Genomic DNA, 22,977 nt, shown 5'->3' with positions numbered 1-22,977 from the left:
TAATCCTTGAAAACACAAGTGCTTCAAGGTGTGTGATGGTGATAAGACTCCAAAGGTTGCGGAAAGACCTTTGATGAATTCGGTTCGATTTTCCTCACTGGATATGACTCACCAGTCAAAGAGAACCGAGGGTTCTTGTAGGATATTACACACCAACAAGAGTTTGATCTTAACTTGAAAAGAGATTTTTGATAAAAAGATAAGATGGTTTCTCAAATGAGAGTACAAGGGAATATAAAGAAGTAGAAAGAGTTTCGGCCAAAGCAATAAACACATCTCAAAAATTACAAGTGCAAGCTGTCTAGGTTTGAATTCAAATGCTTCCATACGCTCCTCTCAATCGCCAACTCCTTTTGGGCTAGACTTAGTGGACTTAGATGCTTAAGTGATCCAACTCTGCCTCATTAAAAACTCATCACTAGAAAATCCATTGGGACAAAACTAGTAATGGGACAAAAAGAGTACAAAGTTGGATCACAAGTCCACTAAGTATCTCGGACTTGGATCACAACAAGAGTGTTTGAATGATACATTTTTTCTTTGAACTTGGTTGATTAATGATGTTGCTAACGGCTTCCTTAAGTCTCCTAGAGTTGGCTCTGGTCATTGGGCCGTTTGTTACCCGCATTGCTTCCTAAGGTTCAAGCTCCCCAGCCAGCTACAAGTTTCTTGTCTCCAAGCTCTGGTTTAAGCAAGCTCTCCATGATCGCATCACTAGGTTGATTGCTATGACTGAGTAATTATCTGATTAAAAAATATTAGAATTATATTATATAGTAAAATTAGTTATTATATTCTAGATTGAATGTTGCAAGGGTTCAATGTATATATTATGAATACTCGAATTACTATATCATATAATGTGTTTATGAATCTTATGTGTTTCATAAGCACATCTTCACTGAGTATTTTTTTCCGAATACTCACTCCTCTTTTCTTTTTTGAGGTGAGACCGAAGAGTAGTACTTGTGGTGGTTGATGCGGTGTTGCTTCCGGGGATCGTAAGCACATTTTATTTAGTTATTTTTAATAAAGATTTTAATTATATTTATTTTAGTTTTTCTTCAAATATTTAACATTTGGTTTATTGTTAAAAAATTTTGAGTTCCTAGTTTATTTATTTTTAATAAAATATTTTAGATAATACATAAATATTTAATGAGTTTTTATTCTTTCTAAAAGCCGTTAAATTAAATGAGTGTAAATCAAATTAGATTTAATCTGCAAATAATGGTGTGTCATATAATCATTCTAGTTACAATATATTATAATAGATTTGAAAGATTCTGAGTCACCTAAACAAGTTAATGAGTTGTGGAAACGACAAATGATTCTCGACTAGGGTCTCTTTATCTTGTTGTTCTGTTATTATGTGATCAACATTCAAAGCTTCCTTCTCAAGACATGGACAAGAAAGACAAAGTGAATGATCCATCAATGTTTCATCCCCATGAAAGTTGCTCGAAACTCCACCAAGACCTAATGAAAGCTCAAGATTAAGAACCGATATTTTTTTGCCCACTACAGGTAAGTTGGAAGGTTTTCGAGATGTTGTAACTGTCATCTGCATCACAATAAACCAATAACCAAATTTATTAAATCTAGTAAAAACTAGAATTTCAATGTTTTAAGATTATTTATGGAACCTTGATCCAATTCAATTTTTTTTAATGCTAATAGTTATTCAGTTATTCAACAAAGATTTTTGAAAGTTTGAAGTTATTTAAACTTACCTTCATTCGCTTCTTTTGCTTCTTGCTTATCTCACTCTCTGCATCACTTTCTCTAGAATGGTGATTGTACTCTGTTTCCAAAATTCGTATACCGCATCCTTTTATCCGACGGAGTAAAATGGGACAAGTTTGTGTGTTGCGGTATTTAGTGCCTAATATCTCGTCGTAGCAGCGACAGATACCACTATGGAATTCGAACTCAAATTCCACATTGTCACAGTCCAGTTCAGATGAATTTTCTTCTTGATTGCAGATATAAAAGTCAAACACGACCATGTGATTCATCTTAACTGAGTTTACGGTAATCATACTGCGAAGAATATCTTTTACGCCTCTGAATTTCCAGTGTATAATGATATATGGATGAAAATCTTCGAATTCAGATGCAGGTTCAAGAATGATGCAGGCCTTAAACCTCAGAAAATAATGAGAAAGAAATCTCTAAGATAAAGGGACAATTAAGGAAGTTCCACAAGTTCGATGCGTGAAATACGTTGGCACCTCTTCACCATTCATGGCATCATATAAGAAATCTGATTGTAGGATGACTTCCTGCGTGTCTCAATTCAAAGCATTTCAGGATTACTTATAATCAAATTTTTAATATATTTTATTGCTTTGTTGTGAAAAATGACAGAACGATAATTGCTGTGAAATGGATAGATGTAGACAATATGTGCACAAAGGATCACCTAGTTTCAGTCTATTTATAATGTTCATTTAATTCAATATTAATCTAAAGAAAACATATAAAATAATTAAATAAATATTAACGTCATATCCATTTCGAATGATTATATGTTTTACACTCTCTTTGTTTTCTTACATAAGATGTTTTAAGAAAAATTTCATGTTTCCTTCTAGTTGATTTTTTCTTAATAAGTTTCTTTGCAAAATTTATACTTATGTAAAGTATTATGGAGTATTTTGTTATATTTTTTAATTAATTATAAACTACATATTTTAATGTAAGAAAAAAAATTAAAACTTATATGGTTTCTTGCGCTAGCTTTTCGTCAAAATTAAAAAAATCGTATAAGAGTTTAAGGGATTAATTAAACATAGGAAGTAGTTCAAAGAGAAAATATGAAAAGACCATAAAAATCAATGGTCATATGAAAAAAAAAATGTTTAGGAGAATAGAGGATGTATACTTCATTAAAAAGTTATGTTCGTTTTTTTCTTCTTGAAATTGGAAATTCATTGAATCAACAAAAAGAAAAAATGTTTACAAAATTGAATCAACAAAAAGGAAAATATTAAGGGAAAAACTCAGCTCTTATTATTTCCACAAGCAGTGTATATATACATTACATAACTAATACATCAGAAACCCTAATGGGCTATGAGACATTAACATGATGGTTAATGGGCCGGTTACTAGAAGTCCATTTGTTTATAACACTCCTCCTTGGACAAGGTAACCGTGCCTGTCACAAAACCGGGATCTCTATAATGCGCTGGGGAAAGTTGCCTCATTAAAACCTTACCAGGAAAACCATGGTGAAGGAAAAAGAGTACAACACGCATTACTCCCCCTGGTTTAGGCATCACTGTAGATCTCTAAGTCTACGCATTCCTATCTGATGAATGAGCTTCCGGAGTGTAGAAGTCGGTAATGATTTAGTGAATAGATCGGCTGAATTTTCGCTTGATCGGACTTGCTGAACTTTGACCTGACCATCCTTCTGTAGCTCATGAGTGAAGAAGAATTTGGGCAGAATATGCTTCGTCCGGTCACCTTTGATGTAGCTGTCCTTGAGTTGAGCGATACAAGCTGCATTGTCTTCATACATCACCGTAGGCTCCTTATCTTCGTCCATACCACAATCTGATCGGATATGCTGAGTCATGGACCGCAACCAAACACACTCTCTACTAGCTTCGTGAATGGCCAAGATTTCCGCATGGTTGGATGAGGTAGCGGCAATAGTCTGCTTCATGGATCTCCAAGATATGGCTGTTCCTCCATGCGTGAAAACATAACCGGTTTGAGACCGGGCACAGTGCGGATCTGACAAATATCCTGCATCAGCAAAACCAACTAGACCATCCTTGTTATGGTTAGAATAAAATAATCCCAAGTCCTTAGTACCTTGAAGGTATCTAAGGATGTGCTTAATACCGTTCCAGTGCCTTTGAGTTGGACACGAACTAAAGCGAGCTAAGAGGCTCACGGCAAAGCAGATGTCTAGTCTAGTGTGACTAGCCAAGTACATTAATGCTCCTATAGCACTGAGGTATGGCATTTCAGGACCGAGGATTTCTTCATCGTCCTTCTTTGGACCGAATGGATCACTATCCAATCCAAGGCTCCTCACAACCATTGGGCTGGTTAATGGGTGGGCCTGGTCCATATTGAATCTCTTGAGTACCTTTTCAGTGTATGCCAATTGATGCACAAGGATTCCGTCATTGACGTACTCAAGTTGTAATCCCAAACAGAATTTAGTTTTGCCTAGGTCTTTCATTTCAAACTCTGCTTTTAAGCACTCAACTGTTTGGGCGATTTCACCAGATGTTCCGAGGATGTTCAAGTCATCCACGTATACTGCTATGATTACAAATCCTTTGTTTTGATATTTTCTGATGAAGATGCATGGACTGATCGGATCGTTTTCGTAGCCTTCTCTGATGAGATATTCGCTTAACCGGTTATACCACATACGTCCGCTTTGTTTCAGTCCATATAAGGATTTGTTCAGCCTAATGCAGTGTTTATCACGAGATGCATGCTTATCTTTGAGCTCAATACCATCTGGTAATCTCATATAGATTTCACTGTCCAGTGGTCCATAAAGATATGCGGTTACAACATCCATTAACCGCAAATCTAAGTTTTCTCTTATGGCCAGACTTATGAGGAATCGAAATGTAGTTGCATCCACCACTGGAGAATAAGTCTCCTCATAATCGATTCCGGGTCTCTGTGAGAATCCTTGTGCTACAAGGCGTGCCTTGTATCTAACGACTTCGCCGAGTTCGTTTCTTTTACGCACAAAGACCCATTTGTTTCCCACTGGTTTAACATCGAATGGTGTCCTTAAGATCGGACCAAACACATTCCGTTTCTTTAAACTATTCAACTCCATGTTTATGGCTTCTTTCCATTTCAGCCAATCTGATCTACGAGTGCACTCAATTATAGACGTGGGTTCTAGATCCTCTTGCGTGTGCGCAATCTCAAGTGCTACCTTGTATGCAAAAGTTTCATTGATGTCAACATCTTTTCTGTTCCATAGAGAACCGAATATGATATAATTGATTGAGATCTCATTATTATCAATCCCTTCAGAACCTTGAGTTTTGGCGTCCCAAACCTCTTGAGATGGTTCGATAGGGTAAGTATCAGCTGAGGCTGTATCCGTGTTCTCTTGAATCCCGGTTTCAATCATTGCACCTTTCTTTGATTTCCGGGGATTCTTATCTTTGGAACCTGGTGGTCTGCCACGTTTCTTACGTGCGTCAGACTCTGTAGCAACTTGACTTTTCCCTGAGGGGACATCTATTCGTACTGGTGCATTACAAGCTGGTATGTACGATTTGGTAACTTTTTTCGGGTCAGCAAAGGAATCTGGCAATTGATTAGCTAGCTTTTGTAAATGTATAATTCTTTGGACCTCTGAATCACATTCTAGAGTCCGAGGATCTTGCCATTGTGTGGATGTTTGATTCCATGAAAGTTCTTTTACCAGCTTGTCTGTCTCACCACCTTATCTAGGATATACCGATTCATCAAATCGGCAATCTGCATATCTGGCTTTAAACAGATCTCCTGTAGTTGGCTCGAGATATTTTATGATGGTGGGAGAATCAAAACCAACATATATTCCCATCCTCCTTTGAGGTCCCATTTTAGTCCTCTGTGGTGGTGCAATGGGTACATAGACTGAACACCCAAATGTTTTAATATGGGAGACGTCTGGCTCATGACCCGTTAGCAATTGGGATGGTGAATATTTGTGCTCACTAGATGGTCGTATGCGTATTAGTTCAGCGGCATGTAAGACTGCGTGTCCCCAAGCTGAGACCGGGAGTTGTGACCTCATGAGTAATGGTCTAGCAACCCATTGAATTCGTTTAATGAAGGATTCAGCTAATCCATTTTGTGTATGGACATGTGGAACGGGATGTTCAACACTTACCCCCATGGACATACAATATTCATTAAACGCTTGGGAAGTGAATTCACCAGCATTATCAAGACGTATAGTCTTTAATGGGAAGTCTGGAAAATGGGCTCGTAATCTGATGATTTGGGCCAATAACCTAGTAAAAGCCTGGTTCCTAGAAGAGAGCAGACAGACATGCGACCAGCGGGTCGATGCGTCAATGAGGACCATGAAATATCTGAATGTCCCACAAGGTGGGTGAATTGGTCCACATATGTCTCCTTGGATTCTTTCCAGAAAGTTCAAGGTCTCTTTAGACACTTTGACTGGTGAAGGTCGGGTAATCAGTTTCCCTTGTGAGCAAGCTGTGCACTTGAGGTGCTGAGGGAAAATACCATTTGGTTTAAGGCTGTGCCCTTTAGAATTCTGGACTAATTTACGCATCATGTTCGCACCGGGATGACCCAGGCGATCATGCCAAATAGTGTAATCTAAAAACCGTGCTTTGATAGCAGCATTAGCCTCAATCATACTGACTTTAGCATGGTAAATGCCAGTAGATACGGCGGGTATAGTTTCAAAAACTTGTTTATGGCCATTTATCATTTTAGTGATAATTAAAAACTCTTTGTTCCCTTCATCCTGAGTTTCGATATGGAAACCATTCAATCTTATGTCTTTGAAACTCAATAGGTTTCTCTTAGAACTGGGTGAGTATAAGGCATCAGAGATGTCTAGATATGTGCCATTTGATAACAACACATTAGCTTGGCCATGGCCCTCTATTAGGCTCGAACTACCCGCTATAGTGCTAATGTTTGCGGTTTTGATTACTAAATTTATGAAGTAATTCTTGTCTTTTAGAATGGTGTGGCTCGATCCACTATCCACAATGATATCCATATTGTCTTGCATATCTTCATTAACAAGAATTATAATTCAATAACATGCAAAAATGAGATGTAAATAAAACATTACTCCATAAATTAAAATGTAAAAGCAAAAGGTCTTAAAAATCCAAAGTAAAGACAATAAATCCCAAAAACAAAAGATAAAGGTTTAAGAAGTAATGAAAAACAAATTCAGATTTTTGAGATCAATCAAGGAGGTCGGAGAGCTCATAATCCATGCCATCAATCTTATCATCCTTTGAGTCATCTTCATTGACTTGATGAACCAGGTTAGCCTCATGATTATCTTTCCCATACTTCTGGTAGAGCTCAGCAAGATATTTGGGAGTACGGCAGTTCTTGACCCAATGATTAGTCATTCCGCATCTTGAGCAAGGAGTTGGTCTAGATGAACTGCCTCTTTGGGTCGGTTTGTTGATACCACGACCCTTACCCCGACCAAAACTGAGGTTAGGTCGGTTATCTTGGTTCGGTCTACCGCGTCCTCTGCCGCGCAGTCCATGTCCATTTCCACGTCCACGTCCACATCCACGATCTGAGGATCTGTTACGTTGGACGAAGTTGGACTCTTTTCTGGTTCCTTCTGGCAATGGGGCTGATCCTGGAGGCCGCATGGCACTGTTCCTCAACAGAAGCTGATTGTTCTTCTCAGCAAGCAGTAAGCAAGATATCAAATCCTCATAGGTGCTATGATTCATGGCACGGTATTGTTGTTGGAGAACAACATTGGGAGTGCCAAAAGTAGAGAACGTTTTCTCTAGCATATCCTTATCAGTGACCTCCTCGCCACATAGTTTTATGAGTGCAACTATCCGAAAGAGTTCGGAATTGAATTCTTTGACGGATTTGAAATCTTCGAACCCTAGGTTCTTCCAGTCGAACTTGGCTTGGGGCAGTATGACCGTTTTCTGATGGTCATATCGCTTTTTCAGTGCCACCCAAAGTTCGAGTGGATCCTCAAGAGTGAGGTATTGTTGCTTGAGAGACTCAGCGAGGTGATGGCGGATAATAAATATCGCCGAGTACCATTCTGTTTGAGTCGCGGTGTTGGGATCTTTGATGCATTCACCCAGACTTTTTGAGTTGAGGTAGATCTTGATGTCAAGGGCCCATTTGAGGTAGTTATCTCCGGAGACAGTGAGTGCCTCATATTCGACCTTCTGAATGTTTGACATCTGAAACATATAATAATTTATGTTAAATAATCAATAGTATGAGACTATGATCATTGGAATAAGGGATTTAAGGTATTTTTGGGAAAACTTTCCATTTCAGGAAACTTGCTATTTTAGGAAACTTGCTATATAAGGGAACTCTAAAATCGAACCTTAGGGTTTATAACCTAGCCGGTTTACTAGGGTTTCCAAATTTAGCTCTAATAGATAAACATTGGTTTTTTTTTTTTTTTTTTTTTTTTTTAAAGGGTTTAGGGTTTAGGGTTTAGGCAATCTAGAGATTGATTTTGGAAACTAATTTGAAATTAACCGATTAAGCTTAAACCGATCGGATTGATCGATTAAACAACAAAACCGGTTAAATTAGATTTAATTTTGGAAACTGGTTATTAGGGTTATTATCGGTTAAGGGATTAAACTAAACGGATTTGCTAGGGTTCGTAAACTAATAAAATAATACTTAAGTTCGTAAAAGAACAAACACCATATATTAATTTATTCCTATCATGCCGTATAACTAAGTTCTCACCCAAACAATTAACTTAATCAATGAATCCATAAATATGACCATGAAAGTAAGAAAGCGTATGATTTATCTAGAAGAGTACAAAATTATAAGTCATGTGCTGGTCATGCAAAATTTGGCCTCAAAATTTTGATGCAGGATTCATATAATATACTGAAATTGACGTGTATGGTTCACAAGAAAAAGACAGACATGGTTTCATGCACTAGGATCTACGACTACCTATAGCAAGCTGTTTACTAAAAACTAGTATAGATTCGTCGATTAATTAGCATGTGATATATCAAAAACAATTCTGTAAAAGTAATTACTATTCAAGACGTCCATATAAACAGTGCAAGACATCAATATATAATTTAACAATAATTTGTTTTAACAACAACATAAAGTGTAAACAGATTTGTGAGCAAACCTTGAATAGATCTAAAGATATTCTTTGCAAAATTCATATTTAGAACAAAATATAGTTGTGCATATATTTCTATTCCTTTAAAACATGTTGGGTGATTTACGAAAACAACAAGATATATACAATTTTACCTTAACAATTAAACATGACCACAAATTCATAAATAATATAACAATTGAGCAAAGCAGTCGTGACTTATTAAACGTACACAAAACACAAGCATGAACAATAAAATAATATAGCATATAAGGATGCATTAGTTTTTAGCAAGCGGCGATTGATCATGTGAACATGAAAATAATATTATAAAACCGATCCGTATTTATAATATTCTCTCAAACAGGTTTGCATATATATGTATATGTAAAATACGAGATGCTCGCTTATGATGCGTGTGAATTATGAGGTTACTAACCTTGTTGATTAACGAGAGAGAAAAGGAGAAGATCGGAGATATCGGATGTTGGAGGGACAAAGGAAAAAACTCAGTTGATTAGAGTTTCGTGCTGATAACGTATTAAGGGAAAAACTCAGCTCTTATTATTTCCACAAACAGTGTATATATACATTACATAACTAATGCATCAGAAACCCTAATGGGCCATGAGACATTAACCTGATGGTTAATGGGCCGGTTACTAGAAGTCCATTTGTTTATAACAGAAAAATGTTTCAAAAGTTATGTTAAACTTCGGAATATTAAAACATCAATTAAGTTTTTAAATTCTTTACTAGTTAAAATTTAAGACTAAAACCATCTAATTCTTTGAAATACCACAGTTTTTGCTCCAAACATACCACCACTAGCTTTTTTACAATAATACCAAAAGTTTAATATCAAACCGTTTCTAATGGGGAAAATCGAAATCCTAAAATTGAAAAGGGAACCCAGCCTTGATATAGAAATATATTTTTAGCAATTTATTTAGGATAAGTATTTTCATATAATAATTTGTAATATTCTATCATTGAAAACAAAACTAGTGATGGTATGTTTCAAACACAGATTTTGAAAGTTTGTTATTTTGGAGTATTTCTCTGTTTTTATATAATTAATTCATATTTTTTTCTTAACAAATATTGATTCTATTTTTTTTTTTTTGCAGTTTCTTTAAATAGTACACTTTTAAGCATTTGTTTCAAAAAGTAGCATTACTAATTTTAAAATTCAGTAACATTTAGGATTATAGAAAAAGAATAAAAAAAATGAATTACATAAACATTACCTGGACTCCTGTCCATAGTTTCTCAAGCTTGTTATAGGTCATTGAGAGGTGACTGAGATGTTTTGGGAGAAAGTTAGAAGGCATACATCTCAGAGGACAATTGTCCCAATCAAGTGTACTGAGCCCCGAGAGATTCTCAATCCATAGACAGTCTTCTTCTTCCATTGCAGTTCCATCTAGATATACATGAAATGTTCCTTGAAATCCCAGGAAAACATCTCAACCTTGAGTTTCCTCGTAAACCTAGGAATTCGAGAGACTCCAAGCTGACATCAGCTGGAAGAACCTTGAGGTTTGTGCATTTGTTCATCCCTAAATGTTTCAATTTATGGAGATTCCGAATCGAAGAAGGAAGTGTCACCAAAGATGTGCAACAGTTAAGATTCAATACATTGAGATTTTTGGCATTAGAAAGATCTGGAATTTCTTTCAGATCCTTGGAGTAACACATACCAATCTTCTTAAGACTTCGAAATGGCTGAAATGAAAACAGGAAAATAGATATATAAAACACACTATCTCAACTTTTCAAATAAATGATCAAACTGAATGAAAAAATAAAAAATAACAACGTTTTATTCAATACTAAGGATTAACGAAACATTAGAGTATGTACCTGAGTTCCTTCCCACATCTTCTCAAGCTTACTATTCTCCATTTTAAGCTCAACCAAATAATCTCCAATTAAGTTAGAAGGTATATATTTTCCTGGATATTCATTGCAGTGTAGCAATTTAAGTTTACGAGGCAAATAAACAAGGCCTTCCGGTAAATATAATCGGGCTTCACCGGTCTTCCGCACCAATCGCCGCCCTTTGTGAAATTTTAGAAATTCGAGATTATTCATTCGTTTGAACGATTTTTTATCCATAGACAGTGGCTCGCTGAATTCTGATGTGTTACATATTATGCCTAGAACGCTATCAGACCCCTGAGAAATCCCAACAAAAGAAAGTATCTGACGTTAAACAAAATAAATTAAGAAATACATTATGTTAGCAATAAGCCAATAACAACAATTTTTAAAAACTAAATGACAGGTAAATTCAAATAGAATGAGGCATGAAAGAGCATATATTAAGACTTACAGTATTATCCTTAAATACATCAGATATATCCTTAGCATTCACCAAGAATCGACGTTTTCCAGGATTGTAAACTGACTCTGCGCGAACAATTTCTCTACCCAATGCTCGTAGCAAATTGTGCATCTCTACAGTTTCGTATGGTGATGTTATACGTATGAGGGATTTTTCAGCCAATATTCTAAGCCCAATGCATATGTTAGCACTACCTTTGAGCAAGTTTTCAATAGAAATGATGCTCTTACCACTTAATAAACATGCAATGTGGATGAATAGATCTTGATCTTTGCTATCTAACGCATCATAACTAATTCTTAAGGTTTTCTCAATTTTACCATCCAGACCATCTTGAAGCCTAGGCAACATCTTCACCCACTCCACTTTGTCCCTACTTCTCAAAGAGGAACCTAAGACGTTCAGACCCAATGGAAGATTACCGGCAAGCTCTGTGACTTCAACTGCAAGCTCCATGAAACCATCAGGAGGAAATTTTTTCCCAAAAGCAGACCGACATAACATCGCGAGAGCCAGATCTTTAGATGGAAAATCCACCTCATGAATAAGCTCAATCTCATGTGACCTGAGAATATGCATATCTTGAGTGACCACAATAATTCTGCTCCCACACCCAAACCATCCCTTTTTTCCCGCAACAGTCTCTAGTAGCTTTAGATCATCCACATCATCAACAACAATAAGAACTTTCTTGTTCTTTAGCCTCCTTTGCACTACACCTAAACTATCTATCTTTATGTCCTTCTGACCTAGAATATCTGACAGAAATTGTTTTTCCCAAGCCAGTTTCATACCATAGTCATCCTGGATAGTTCTCTTATACGATACAAAAGTTCGATTGTCGAATCGGCTAGAGAGGCGACTAAAAAGAGCTCTTGCTATGGTACTCTTACCAATCCCTGAAGGCCCCACAATCCCTACCATTCTAACTTCCTCATTTTCCAAGCACAACATTGGGTTCATTGCCTCTATATGAGCGTCCATTCCCACGAAGTCACCAAAATCTTCTGATTGTGTAAAAAGTTTATTCGACACATCGTTGGAGATTTGTTCAATCATATTTGCATCGTTGTTCCTAAAATCAATAGTCAAGTGTCATCAAGAACACGCTTAAAATAAACATCTAAGTCTATGCAAAGAAACCACAAATTTGTGATGGTTAACAAAATACTCCCTTCATTGACGTATTCAACCAAACATTTTGAGTGAATTGGGTTTTAATAGGTTTTTAGGTTATTTTGCTGATTTTTGGGTGAATTTAAGAAAGTTGTAATGATCAACTAAAACAAAATCATTTTTAGATATATAACTTTTTGAACAAATAATGCCATTAGAATTTAAGACAATGTAATAATTTTAGTAAGGATAGTTTCAGAAAACATTTTATATTGATTAAATCAGTTGCCAAACAACCAAACAAACGCATCCTTACAACCAAAAAGATTTAAAACAATATCTGGATCAAAAATTTAATCGCATTTAATTACAAGATTATTTAATTACTAAAAATTAATTATTTTGAAAAGTCCAATAAATATTAACTCAAAAGAGATTAAAATTTGAATATATTTTACCAGTATTCTAATTTGTCCAGCATAATTCAAATCTTTAAGTTTCTCAAAACTAAACTCAACAATCAATTATTGCAAATTTAAAGTAAATTAGTTAATACTTGAATTTATTCGATCATATGTGTGCCTGTGTGCGACATGTTAACATTGATATTTTTATGGCTGCGGTCTTCCACGGGTTGCCTCAATACTAGAAATTTGTATAATTAGAAATTGACGGTTAGTTTTTATATTTTTGTGGCTGTGGTCTTATGTGTGGACTGGTCATTTTGACTATGAAACATAAAAAAAAATTATAAAGACTTTTTATCACTTGAAACTACAAAAACCTTTTAATCATGAAATATTAAGTCAAATTATTTTTGTTAGTGATCGTCTTACAATTTGTTTTTATATTTAATTCAAATTTTATATAAAAAAAATCCTTATCATGTGCATAGCACAGATTAAAATCTAATAGAATCTCACCTAAAACCATAGAATTTAGATATTTGTATTTTAACTCACAAACTTCTCTAAATTAACTTAACTCATAAAAAACCAATGCTTAATTTTCCAATAATAATTGATTTGAAATTACTCTACTTCAATAACACAGTACAATAGAACCTCTATAAATTAATAATCACTATAAATTAATAAATTTTGCTAGTTCCAAGTTGAGCCAATGTAAAAATCCAAAAATTCGATAAAATAATAAAATAATAATTTTGTTGAAACTCTTATGTAAATATATGGTCCCAACAAAAACATAAATTAATAATTATATAAATTTTTGTAAATATATGTAAATATAATATTTTAAAATATAACTAATGTGTTTGCTTTTAGTTAAGGTTGAAATCTCATTATCTCATCTCTTTAATTATGATATCAGTAGTTCTTATTAGTGTTTTATGATATACATTCAAAATTTATGATAGTTTTTTGATGTGATGATTATTTTTTTTACTGTAAATATTTTTAAATGTATTGTAGTGTTATCTTCAATTTTATTGTCAATAATATGGATAGTAGCCATGGTTTTTTTTTCTTATAAATTTTAAACTTATGAACATATATATTTTTACATGGACAATCCAATATGGTATTAAAAACTATTTTACTGTGGTAGTTATGATTGTTAATCATAATTTATATTACAAGATTTGTTAAAATTTTAAAATATAACTTAATTTCAAAAAAAATTAAAAAAAATTATAGGTGAAAATCAAATTTTCTCTATAAATTAATAAATAATATATAGATAAATTAATATCACGATAAATTAATAAAATATCATGGTCCTGACATTATTAATTTATAGAGGTTTTACTGTATTTTTAAGTGACCTTTAAAAATCTTATAACCAATAATACTGGATCTTGAAGATTTTTAAACTTCAGGATGAAATAACATCAGATAAATTATTTAAACACAAATCACTCGAAATGTTTGATTGAATACACCCTAGCCCCTAGGTGTATTAGTTAGATAGATAAAAAATTTAGTGTTTTTTAAAAAATATAATTTTTATTAATATATGTGAAAAAATGTTGATATCCGTAAAAAACTGTAAAATGACTATCTTTATATATATATATATATATTTTTTTTTAAACGGTTATTTTTCTACATATATTTTCTCATTAATTAGTGTTTTCTTCAAATTTAAACGATTAGAAATTGTTTGGATGATCAGAGAGTGTCATATTTATTGGCCACTTTTCTTAGCTTTCAAGTTTACAAAAGAGAATTTTAATTTGAAACGTTACTAGAAGTTTCATTTTATTTTTCTTTTTGAAATTCAATTAATTCTTCCTCAGAAGTTAACACTTTCCATGATTTGTAATATAATTTTTTCATAGTCTACTCCTTTCGTTTGATATATAGGGGATCGGTTTTAGCAGCAATTAACAACTCAATAAAGATAATTTAGCACTAAATTAGCTTCTTGTATGAGAAAAAAGGAATACAAAAACAACGTACCAATTCCTAGAACTCTGTCCGGCAATACTTGCTACGTCTTTCAAAGCTTGCATCCACATCAACTGTTGTTTCACATCTTCTGTTGTACGCTTGCAGGTCTTTTTAAAGGTATTGCCAAAATCTCCCGTCTGTTTTCTAACATCCGAAGGATCAACATCGTAGAAAACCGGTATCACCATCTGACCCAACTCCTTGTAGCACTGGTAGATCTCCACCAATTCATTCAAGCACCATGTGGAAGAAGCATATTTCTTAGAGAAGACGATGATTGAGATCATTGATCCTTTAATCGCTGATAAAATCTCAGGTGCGATCTGGCGGCTTCTCTCAATGCCATGGTCTATGAACGTAACGATTAGTTTGCTACGGAGCTTCTCAAGAAGATGGCTAAGGAATGTTTTACGGACATCTTCCCCACTAAAGCTGGGGAAAACATCGTATTTCCAAGTGCGAGAAGTAGAAGAAGAAGCCATGGAAAAAGATACGGAAAGTGTTAATGGCATTTGAAGAACTCCAAATTGTTATGTAGTAGAGATATAAAGAGAGATGACAAATTTAGCGTTGATTTACGTGAAGACTTCTAGGATACTTCATTACACTCAAACCATACTATACGATTTCTACTGTAAGGGAAAAGGGAAACAATCATGGGCCCATAATCACCATCACATCTCACATACTTCACTAACAATAATTCAATATAAGTAAAGCTTCACTAACCCTGTACCTTGATTTGTTTATTAATTATTCTATAATAAATCATGAAACTACACAAAATAATCTCAATTCACTTTAGCAGCACTAATTTATTTTTATTTTTCTGATAAAAGCAAAAGCCATAAGTACAAAGAGACAAAGAACTTGAAACACGAGGACTAATATATATATATATATATATATATACCAAGAGAGATTGACAAACAAATCCTTGATAGATTAAAAACAAAAAAAATTTGAGTCCTACGTGCCAACCAGTAGCGGAGCCAAATATAAAAATATTTTCTACCGAAGTTAGTACTAATAAAAATAATTATAACTTTAAATATTACTACTGAAACTGAATAAAATATTTTATTTATTAGTTTTGAATTATAAACCTAAAATAATGTATTATTGTTATAAATCCTATAATTTGTAGTTTTTTTTTAATGGAAAATACATATATATAGTTTTAGAAATATTTAATTTATATAAAATATACAAATAATCTTATATTATTATTTTTTTATTGTTTCTGAAATATTGGTGAGAAAAAACGGTATGATAAAAGAATTATTTTTAGAATATTTACTTATCTCAACGTAGATAGTTTATTGTCTACATTAGTTAAAAATTAATAAAAATGCAGAAGCTATCTTAATGCACGATAGACTTAATGTAAATAGAAAAGAAAAAAAAAGAAGGAAATCTCATTTTAAAATTATGCATCTTACCAAATGATCTACAGACTACTAATTACATACGAATGCACACAAAATTTTATAAATTTCACAGAGTCAGTTGACCCCCTCATTCTCATTGAGTCCCGCCACTGGTGCCAACACCATGTTTTTGAACATTAAATAACTACAATTCATGAACATTTATTATTTATATATTTTTAAACAAAAATTATATTGGTAGCATTGATAAGAAAACTCTTTAAAATTATTTTGAACGATAAATTTAATAATTTTCAGTTTCCGTTAAAATATCCTATTAAATATTTTTAAAACATTAATTAATTATCGTACTAAAAATATTTCTCTTTTTTATCCCATATTAAAATTTCACAATTTCGCTTATATATAGTTACATATGTTAAAACTTGATTTAGGCTATAACAACTTTTGAGTTCATGATAAGTGCTCCGGCAAAAGTGTGATGGTGTTGGGTTGCTTACAGTGGTTCGGTGTTGGCAGAGAATTTGGAGTGTATATTGACTTGCGTGGAGCATGGGTTGCATCTTGACATGCCGGTTGGATGAAAAATATCAGCCGCATAGTTGTGTTGGTGAAAGAAACAATAATCCAAAGAATTCATGTTCACAGCAATACCAAGAAAATAGTGAAGGTCGCCAAAATCAGTCATAGAGAATTAAGGGGTGATTTATCAAGGATTCTTTCTCGTAACTTCCTAGAAACCCCCTGTTTGGATTCAGTGGATCGTATAGTTTGGTTTGGACAAGTCTTTCCACTTTCATCGATCACTCTAAGCCTTTAACCCAAAATATCACAAAATAAAAAAAAAACAAAACGATTTTCTCTCTTCCTTTCTAGATATGTTTCGGTGTCTAAATTGTTGAAAGAGTTGCCTTTTTTACAGTTCAAAACCTCTCTGATAAAAATTAGACACTCCCAATTCTTAACGTACAAAATTTATTTTATTTTCAACTCTTTCTCATCTCTGTTTTTGTATTTCAAAAAATCTTGGTTCAAACAATCTTCATTCCTTGCTGATGATTAATTTTAAATTTCATAAATACTCTACAAAACTGCTCCAGTTCGGCTTCCAGTTTATTTCATGAAGCTTTTTGCTTCAAAGGAAACTATTGCACCAAACATTTATACTATCTATTTTTGCTCCAACAACGAAAATGATATTGTTTCAAATTGATATAATATAATATAAGAAGATGCTTGCTTGGAAGGGGTAGAATAACTCGTGCCTAAGGTCTTCGTGGATCGTGGTCACATATATTATTTCCATTATCTACTAGATGTTGATTATAATTGAGTTTGTGTTATATAAAGTTAAGAGTAGTGACTGTTAAGTTAGGGTGTGTTATTTCTTTAAGAGTCATAAGTAGAAAAGACACAACTCTTTGTTAAATCGTATATGTTGTGTCGTGTCTGTTGTGTAACTATTAAGATGTTGTAACTGTGATGTAAAAGAAGTTTTCTGATTAAATAAAGAGTCAGTTTTTGTTCTTACTTCGTACTCTGTTTTTATATCAAATTTTGTGTAGAAAACAGAGTGTTTTATCAGAATATATTTCTGATAATCAGAAAATTCTTGTGTTTATTCAGAGAGTACAAGTTTCTAACATGATATCAGAGCTTTATTGATCTGAGGGCCAAAATAAGCACAATAAAGAGAGAATTCTGCAAGAAGAACAATCGCACAAGTAACTGCACAAAGATCAAGCAAAAGCGGCGATGGAAGCAACATCGCAACAAGTGATTCCCATATTTGATGGGAACAATTAGGACTTCTGGCGTATTAAGATGACAACTATTTTGAAGACCAGAAAGTTATGAACGGTGGTGGAAAACGGAGTTCCAACCAAACCGACGCAAACGGAGGAGACACCAGAAGTGCGCCAATTGAAAAAACAGTGGGAGGAAGCATCAACAAACGATTTGATGGCACTGCAAATTCTACAAACTGCAGTTTCAGATCAGATCTTTTCTCGTATAGCTCCAGCAACATCAAAGGAGGCTTGGAATTCTCTACAAACCGAATTTCAAGGATCGCCACAAGTGAGGATAAGAAAACTTCAATCTCTGAGAAGAAAGTATGAAAATTTGAAGATGAATGACGGTGATAACATCAAGGTTTTCACGGGAAAACTAATTGATTTGGGAAATCAATTGAGAGTCCATGGAGAAGAGAAAACAGATTATCAAATCGTTCAAAAGATACTCATCTCTCTTCCTGAAAAGTTTGATAGTATCGTTGCCGTGATGGAGCAAACAAAAGATTTGCAAACTTTGGCCGTGTTAGAGTTGATCGGTACTCTTCAAGCCCATGAAAGTCGTGTTGCTTCACGATATGAGAGTTTGACTGAAGGAGCATTCTATGGAGAAAAGAAACGTGAAGATAAGAAAGCCGAGAAATGATGTAGCGTTTGCAAACGAAACAATCACAATGAAAGCGAATATTGGTTCAAGAAAAAGAAGAACGAAGGTGTCTCTTCACAAAATGTTGTAAACAATGAGAGAAGGTGTTTTGTGTGTAACGAACCGGGACATCTTGCAAAGAACTGCAAACTTAGAGCAGCCGAGAGAGTGGATCTAAGTCTAGAAGAAACAGATGATAAGGATCACATGCTTTTTAGTGCGGTTGAAGAAGAAGTACCATCAAAAGTTAATGATGAAACATAGTTAGTTGACAGCGGGTGCACTAATCATATGACCAAGGAAGTTAAATACTTCATCACTCTTGATCAAAGCATAAATGTTCCAATCAAAGTGGAAAGTGGGGAATGGTCAACGTATAATGACGGTAGGAAAAGGAAACATTCAAGTGATGACAAGCCAAGGAAAGAAGATCATCAAAGAGGTGTTTCTAGTGCCGGGTTTAGCAAGAAATCTATTGAGTGTATCTCAAATGATTTCAAATGGATATGGAGTCTTATTTGAAGACAATAGATGCCTCATCAACGATCCTCAAGGGAGAAGAATTCTGAACATTAAGATGAAGCATAAGAGTTTTCCACTCAAATGGAGTAACTTGGAAGCAAGTATTTTACTTGTGAATGAAGAAGAAGCCGCAGTTTCACAGAGAAAGATGGAGCAAAGGGTTGATGTGATTGACTTAAATGTTGATCAATTGGAGAACAAAGGAGGAAGCTTGGAGTAACACCGAAACTCAATTAAGGGGGCGTGTTGATTATAATTGAATTTGTGTTATATAAAGTTCAGAATAGTAACTGTTAAGTTAGGATGTATTATTTCTTTAAGAGTCATAAGTAGAAAAGACACACCTCTTGTCTGTTGTGTCGTGTCTGTTGTGTAACTACTTAAGATGTTGTAACTGTGATGTAAAAGAAGTTTTCTGATTAAATAAAGAGTCAGTTTCTATTCTTACTTCGTACTCTGTTTTTATATCAAATTCTGTGTAGAAACAGAGTGTTTTATCAGAATATATTTCTGATAATCAGAAAGTTCTTGTGTTTATTCAGAGAAGCACAAGTTTCTAACACAAGATAACAGCAAAATAAGACTTGCTAGAGTGAGAAAAATCTTTGAAATCGTTGATTTAACTTGATCAATGAGTTGTTCAAAAAAAAAAAACTTGATCAATGAGTAAAAATTTAAAAAGATTTGAAAGATTGTGAGTCACCTGAAAAAGTTGATGAGTTGTGGAGATTCGATTAGCGTCTCTGCGTCTTGTTGTTCTTTTATCATGGGATCAACATACAAAGCTTCTTCCTTAATGAATGATATAGCAATGATTCATCCCCATGGAAGTTGCTAGAAGCTCCACCAAAACCTAAAGAAAGCTCAAGATTCAGATCCGATATTCCTCTTGGCCGCTACAGATAGGTTGGAAGATTTCTGAGGACTGAGATGTTATAACTGTCATCTGCATCACAGTAAATCAACAACTGAGTTTATGAAATAAATATAAGGAAACATAGAGAGATTTTTTAGAAAGTTTTAAGCGCTGTTGAACTTACCATCATTCGCTTCTTGCTTCGCTCACTCTCTTCATCACTTTCTCCAGACTGGTGATTGTACTCTGCTTCAGAGCTTCTCTCACTCTCTCCATCACTTTTACCAGACTGGTGATTGTACTCTGTTTCAGAGCTTCTCTCACTCTCTGCACCATTTTCTCCATCATGTTGGTTGTACTCTGTTTCCAAGATTCGTATACCACATGCTTTTATCTGACGGTCTAACCTCCTGTCATAGTTCTGGAATTGGAACTCAAATTCCACATTGTCGCAGCCCAGTTGGGATGGAGAACCATGAATTTCTTCTCGATTGTGGATATAAAAGTAGAACACGACCAGATGATCCATCCTATCTGAGTCTTCTACGCCAACCCTACTTTGAAGCATATTCTTTACGCCTCTGAATTTCCAGTGTATAATGATATCTGGATGATAATAGTCTTCGAATTCAGGGTCTAATGGTTCACGAATGATGCAAGCCTTAAACCTCAAAAAACAGGGAGAAAGAAAGCTCTGAGATAAAGGGACAGTTAAGGAACTTCCACAAGTTTGATGCGTGAAATACGTTGGCACTTCCTCACTAGGCATGGCTGCATATAAAAAATCTGATTGTAGGATGAGTTCCTGCGCATCTCGATCCAAATTGAAGCAATCAACGAAATCGAACTTAGTGATTGGCTTATATTCAACTCTTTCTGGATGTAATTCTGCTATCGTTTTCACCATACTTACATCAGTGATTGACGTGAGTCCACTAGAGCCTGTAAAATCAGAAGTTTCAAGTTGTTTCAAGTTCCAAATTGCTGCCGAGATTTTTGTAAGCTTCTCACAACGTCTCATATACAGGTGAGTGAGCCCAGCGATGTTCTCAATCCAAGAAGGAACTTCTTCAATCGCAGTATTGCTTAGAATGAGATGTTTGAGGCTTGTTGAAACCTGAGGAAAACTCGTCAACAATGAGCATTTACTGGGATCGAGAGAAGTGAGAGATACCAGGTTGATGTCCGTTGGGAGAATCTCGAGACTTGTGCATGCTCTCATATCCAAATTCTGCAGTTTATCAAGGTTTCGAAATGAAGAATGAAGCGCCACCAAACTTTTGCAATCTTCAAGGTTCAAATGCTTGAGACTAGTTGAAAGATCTGGAGTTTCTTTCAGGTTTACACATCCCAACAAATTCAACTTGACGAGACTCGTGGCGTTTGAAAGATCTGGAATTTCTTTCAGGCTATAACATCTCCACAAACTCAACTCGATGAGACTGGTGGCGTTTGAAAGATCTGGAATTTCTTTTAGGTTTACACATGATTGCAAATCCATTTCCTCTAGATTGATGGCCTTTGAAAGATCTGGCAATTCTTTCAAGTTTTCACAGTCTTTCAATCTCATGTAGACGAGACTTTCAAGTAGCTGAAAATTTTTTTTTAAATGAAATTATTGTTATTTATAGAATATTATATTCCAATATTTTTTTCTCATTCTAATTTGGATCGTTTGACAAATTAAAGTTTGTTTACTTCAGTGTTCAGTGTTTATGATTCTGATCATATATATTATAAATGAAGTAAAAATTTTATTTAAAACTATCTCATTTAATCTTAAGGTGGCTAATTACTCTTTACCCCTCCTTAAATTAGTTTAAATTAATTTTTATAAAAATTTATATTAAAAAAACGAAAATAATGGTTTAAATTAAGTTAACAAACCATTATCATACCGTATATCATATATATTATAAGCAAAGTAAAAATTTCGTTTAAAGCTCTCTCATTCAATCTCAGAGTGGTTAATTACCTTTTACCCCTTCCTTAAATTTGATTATTTTTTTTTTTACCGAAAAATTGTTTAAATCTAAAATCTAAAATCATAGTTAAAAATATAAGTTGTAATATTGAAAAAAAAAAAAAATCTAAATTCACGATTTAATCTGAAACTTAATTAGATTATATCATTAAAAAATATAATTTAATTTAATAAAAATTCAGACGCACATACAATATGTATCTTCTTTTTTATGCCTCTGCACATGCAATATTATCCAACTTATACTTAACCAACTCTATTAATTGAACAGCTGTATTTAGTTTTTCCCAAAAAAAACTCTACTACAGCTGATCTTGATATATACACGGAAGAAAAAAAATAATATATATATATTTCTTTTAGATTTGCATCTATCTTCAAAATATTACCTTAATAGACGCCTCGCTGATACCATATAAATAGTTCTCTGATCAAAGGTCTTCTGGTATTCTGTTTTCATCACAACGTCTTATTTTTTGGAAGTAAACGTCAGATCACGAGACGATGGAAAACATTGAGAGGTGGAAAAATCGTCACTATTGAGATTCTTTCGATTGATGAAGTGGTGAGTTTATATTTGATAATCCTGTACATACAATCATTGCGATACCGTTCTCACTGATGATAGTAGATTTGGTAAAGAGGTTTAAGGGTCGCCTTAAAGAGGACGTGCGATTGTGCTTAGTATTTTTGTGGTTAAGAATTACACCACTGGCTACAATACAACCCTCTCTCTTTCAAGATTTGTTTCTATCCCATCACTGTCATCAACCCTTGTGATTAATTTCCTAAGGATCTCTCTTTAAAATATTTGAAAGAGTTTTCAAGAATTTTAAAGGGTGAATTCGATAAAAGTATATTGACAGGTTGGGAAATTTCTTTCACCTTAATCAATACAATCAAAATCATTCTTTCTTTTTAGTGGCCATTTTTTAATACGTGATTGGGCAGGTTGTTAGTCTTTCTTCCTCTGTTGTTAACGCTAAAGGCAAATCCACTAAGAAGCTGGACGTGGTTTTGCGTGACATATCATAAGTTTTTTTCCTTTCCATGTGTATATTGG

General features: G+C 34.1%; 3 protein-coding genes across 3 annotated transcripts; all 3 read right to left on the bottom strand.

Annotated features, from left to right (window-relative positions):
- Positions 1–1,291: 1,291 nt before the first annotated feature.
- Positions 1,292–2,227, bottom strand: LOC112085090. The gene is made up of 2 exons (XM_024154025.1): positions 1,734–2,227; positions 1,292–1,564 (listed from the first exon to the last, which is right to left on the bottom strand). The coding sequence occupies exons 1-2, from the start codon at positions 2,040–2,042 to the stop codon at positions 1,292–1,294; spliced, it is 582 nt and encodes a 193-aa protein (XP_024009793.1). The 5' UTR covers positions 2,043–2,227.
- Positions 2,228–6,941: 4,714 nt separating this feature from the next.
- On the bottom strand, positions 6,942–7,931 carry LOC112085765. The gene has a single exon (XM_024154775.1). It carries the CDS (start codon positions 7,929–7,931, stop codon positions 6,942–6,944), a length of 990 nt encoding a protein of 329 aa, XP_024010543.1.
- A 1,268-nt stretch (positions 7,932–9,199) lies between these two features.
- Positions 9,200–15,221, bottom strand: LOC18009004 (protein SUPPRESSOR OF npr1-1, CONSTITUTIVE 1). The gene is given in 6 exon segments (XM_024153999.1): positions 9,200–9,372; positions 10,093–10,273; positions 10,275–10,570; positions 10,709–11,023; positions 11,181–12,267; positions 14,732–15,221. Coding segments are annotated over 6 exon segments (2,373 nt in total). The 5' UTR covers positions 15,205–15,221; the 3' UTR covers positions 9,200–9,351.
- Between the last annotated feature and the right edge of the window lie 7,756 nt (positions 15,222–22,977).

Source organism: Eutrema salsugineum, unplaced genomic scaffold (assembly GCF_000478725.1).
Source record: "Eutrema salsugineum unplaced genomic scaffold, Eutsalg1_0 scaffold_9, whole genome shotgun sequence".
Taxonomy (NCBI): domain Eukaryota; kingdom Viridiplantae; phylum Streptophyta; class Magnoliopsida; order Brassicales; family Brassicaceae; genus Eutrema; species Eutrema salsugineum.
The sequence above is the reverse complement of the archived record's forward strand: the minus strand, read 5'-3'. Positions and strand labels throughout refer to the sequence as shown.

Coding starts and splice junctions, on each gene's coding strand:
- LOC112085090 (XM_024154025.1), bottom strand. CDS start 2,042: ATGATTACCGTAAACTCAGTTAAGATGAATCACATGGTCGTGTTTGAC. Junction 1,565..1,733: donor AGCAAAAGAAGCGAATGAAG/GTAAGTTTAAAT, acceptor ATTGTGATGCAG/ATGACAGTTACAACATCTCG.
- LOC112085765 (XM_024154775.1), bottom strand. CDS start 7,931: ATGTCAAACATTCAGAAGGTCGAATATGAGGCACTCACTGTCTCCGGA.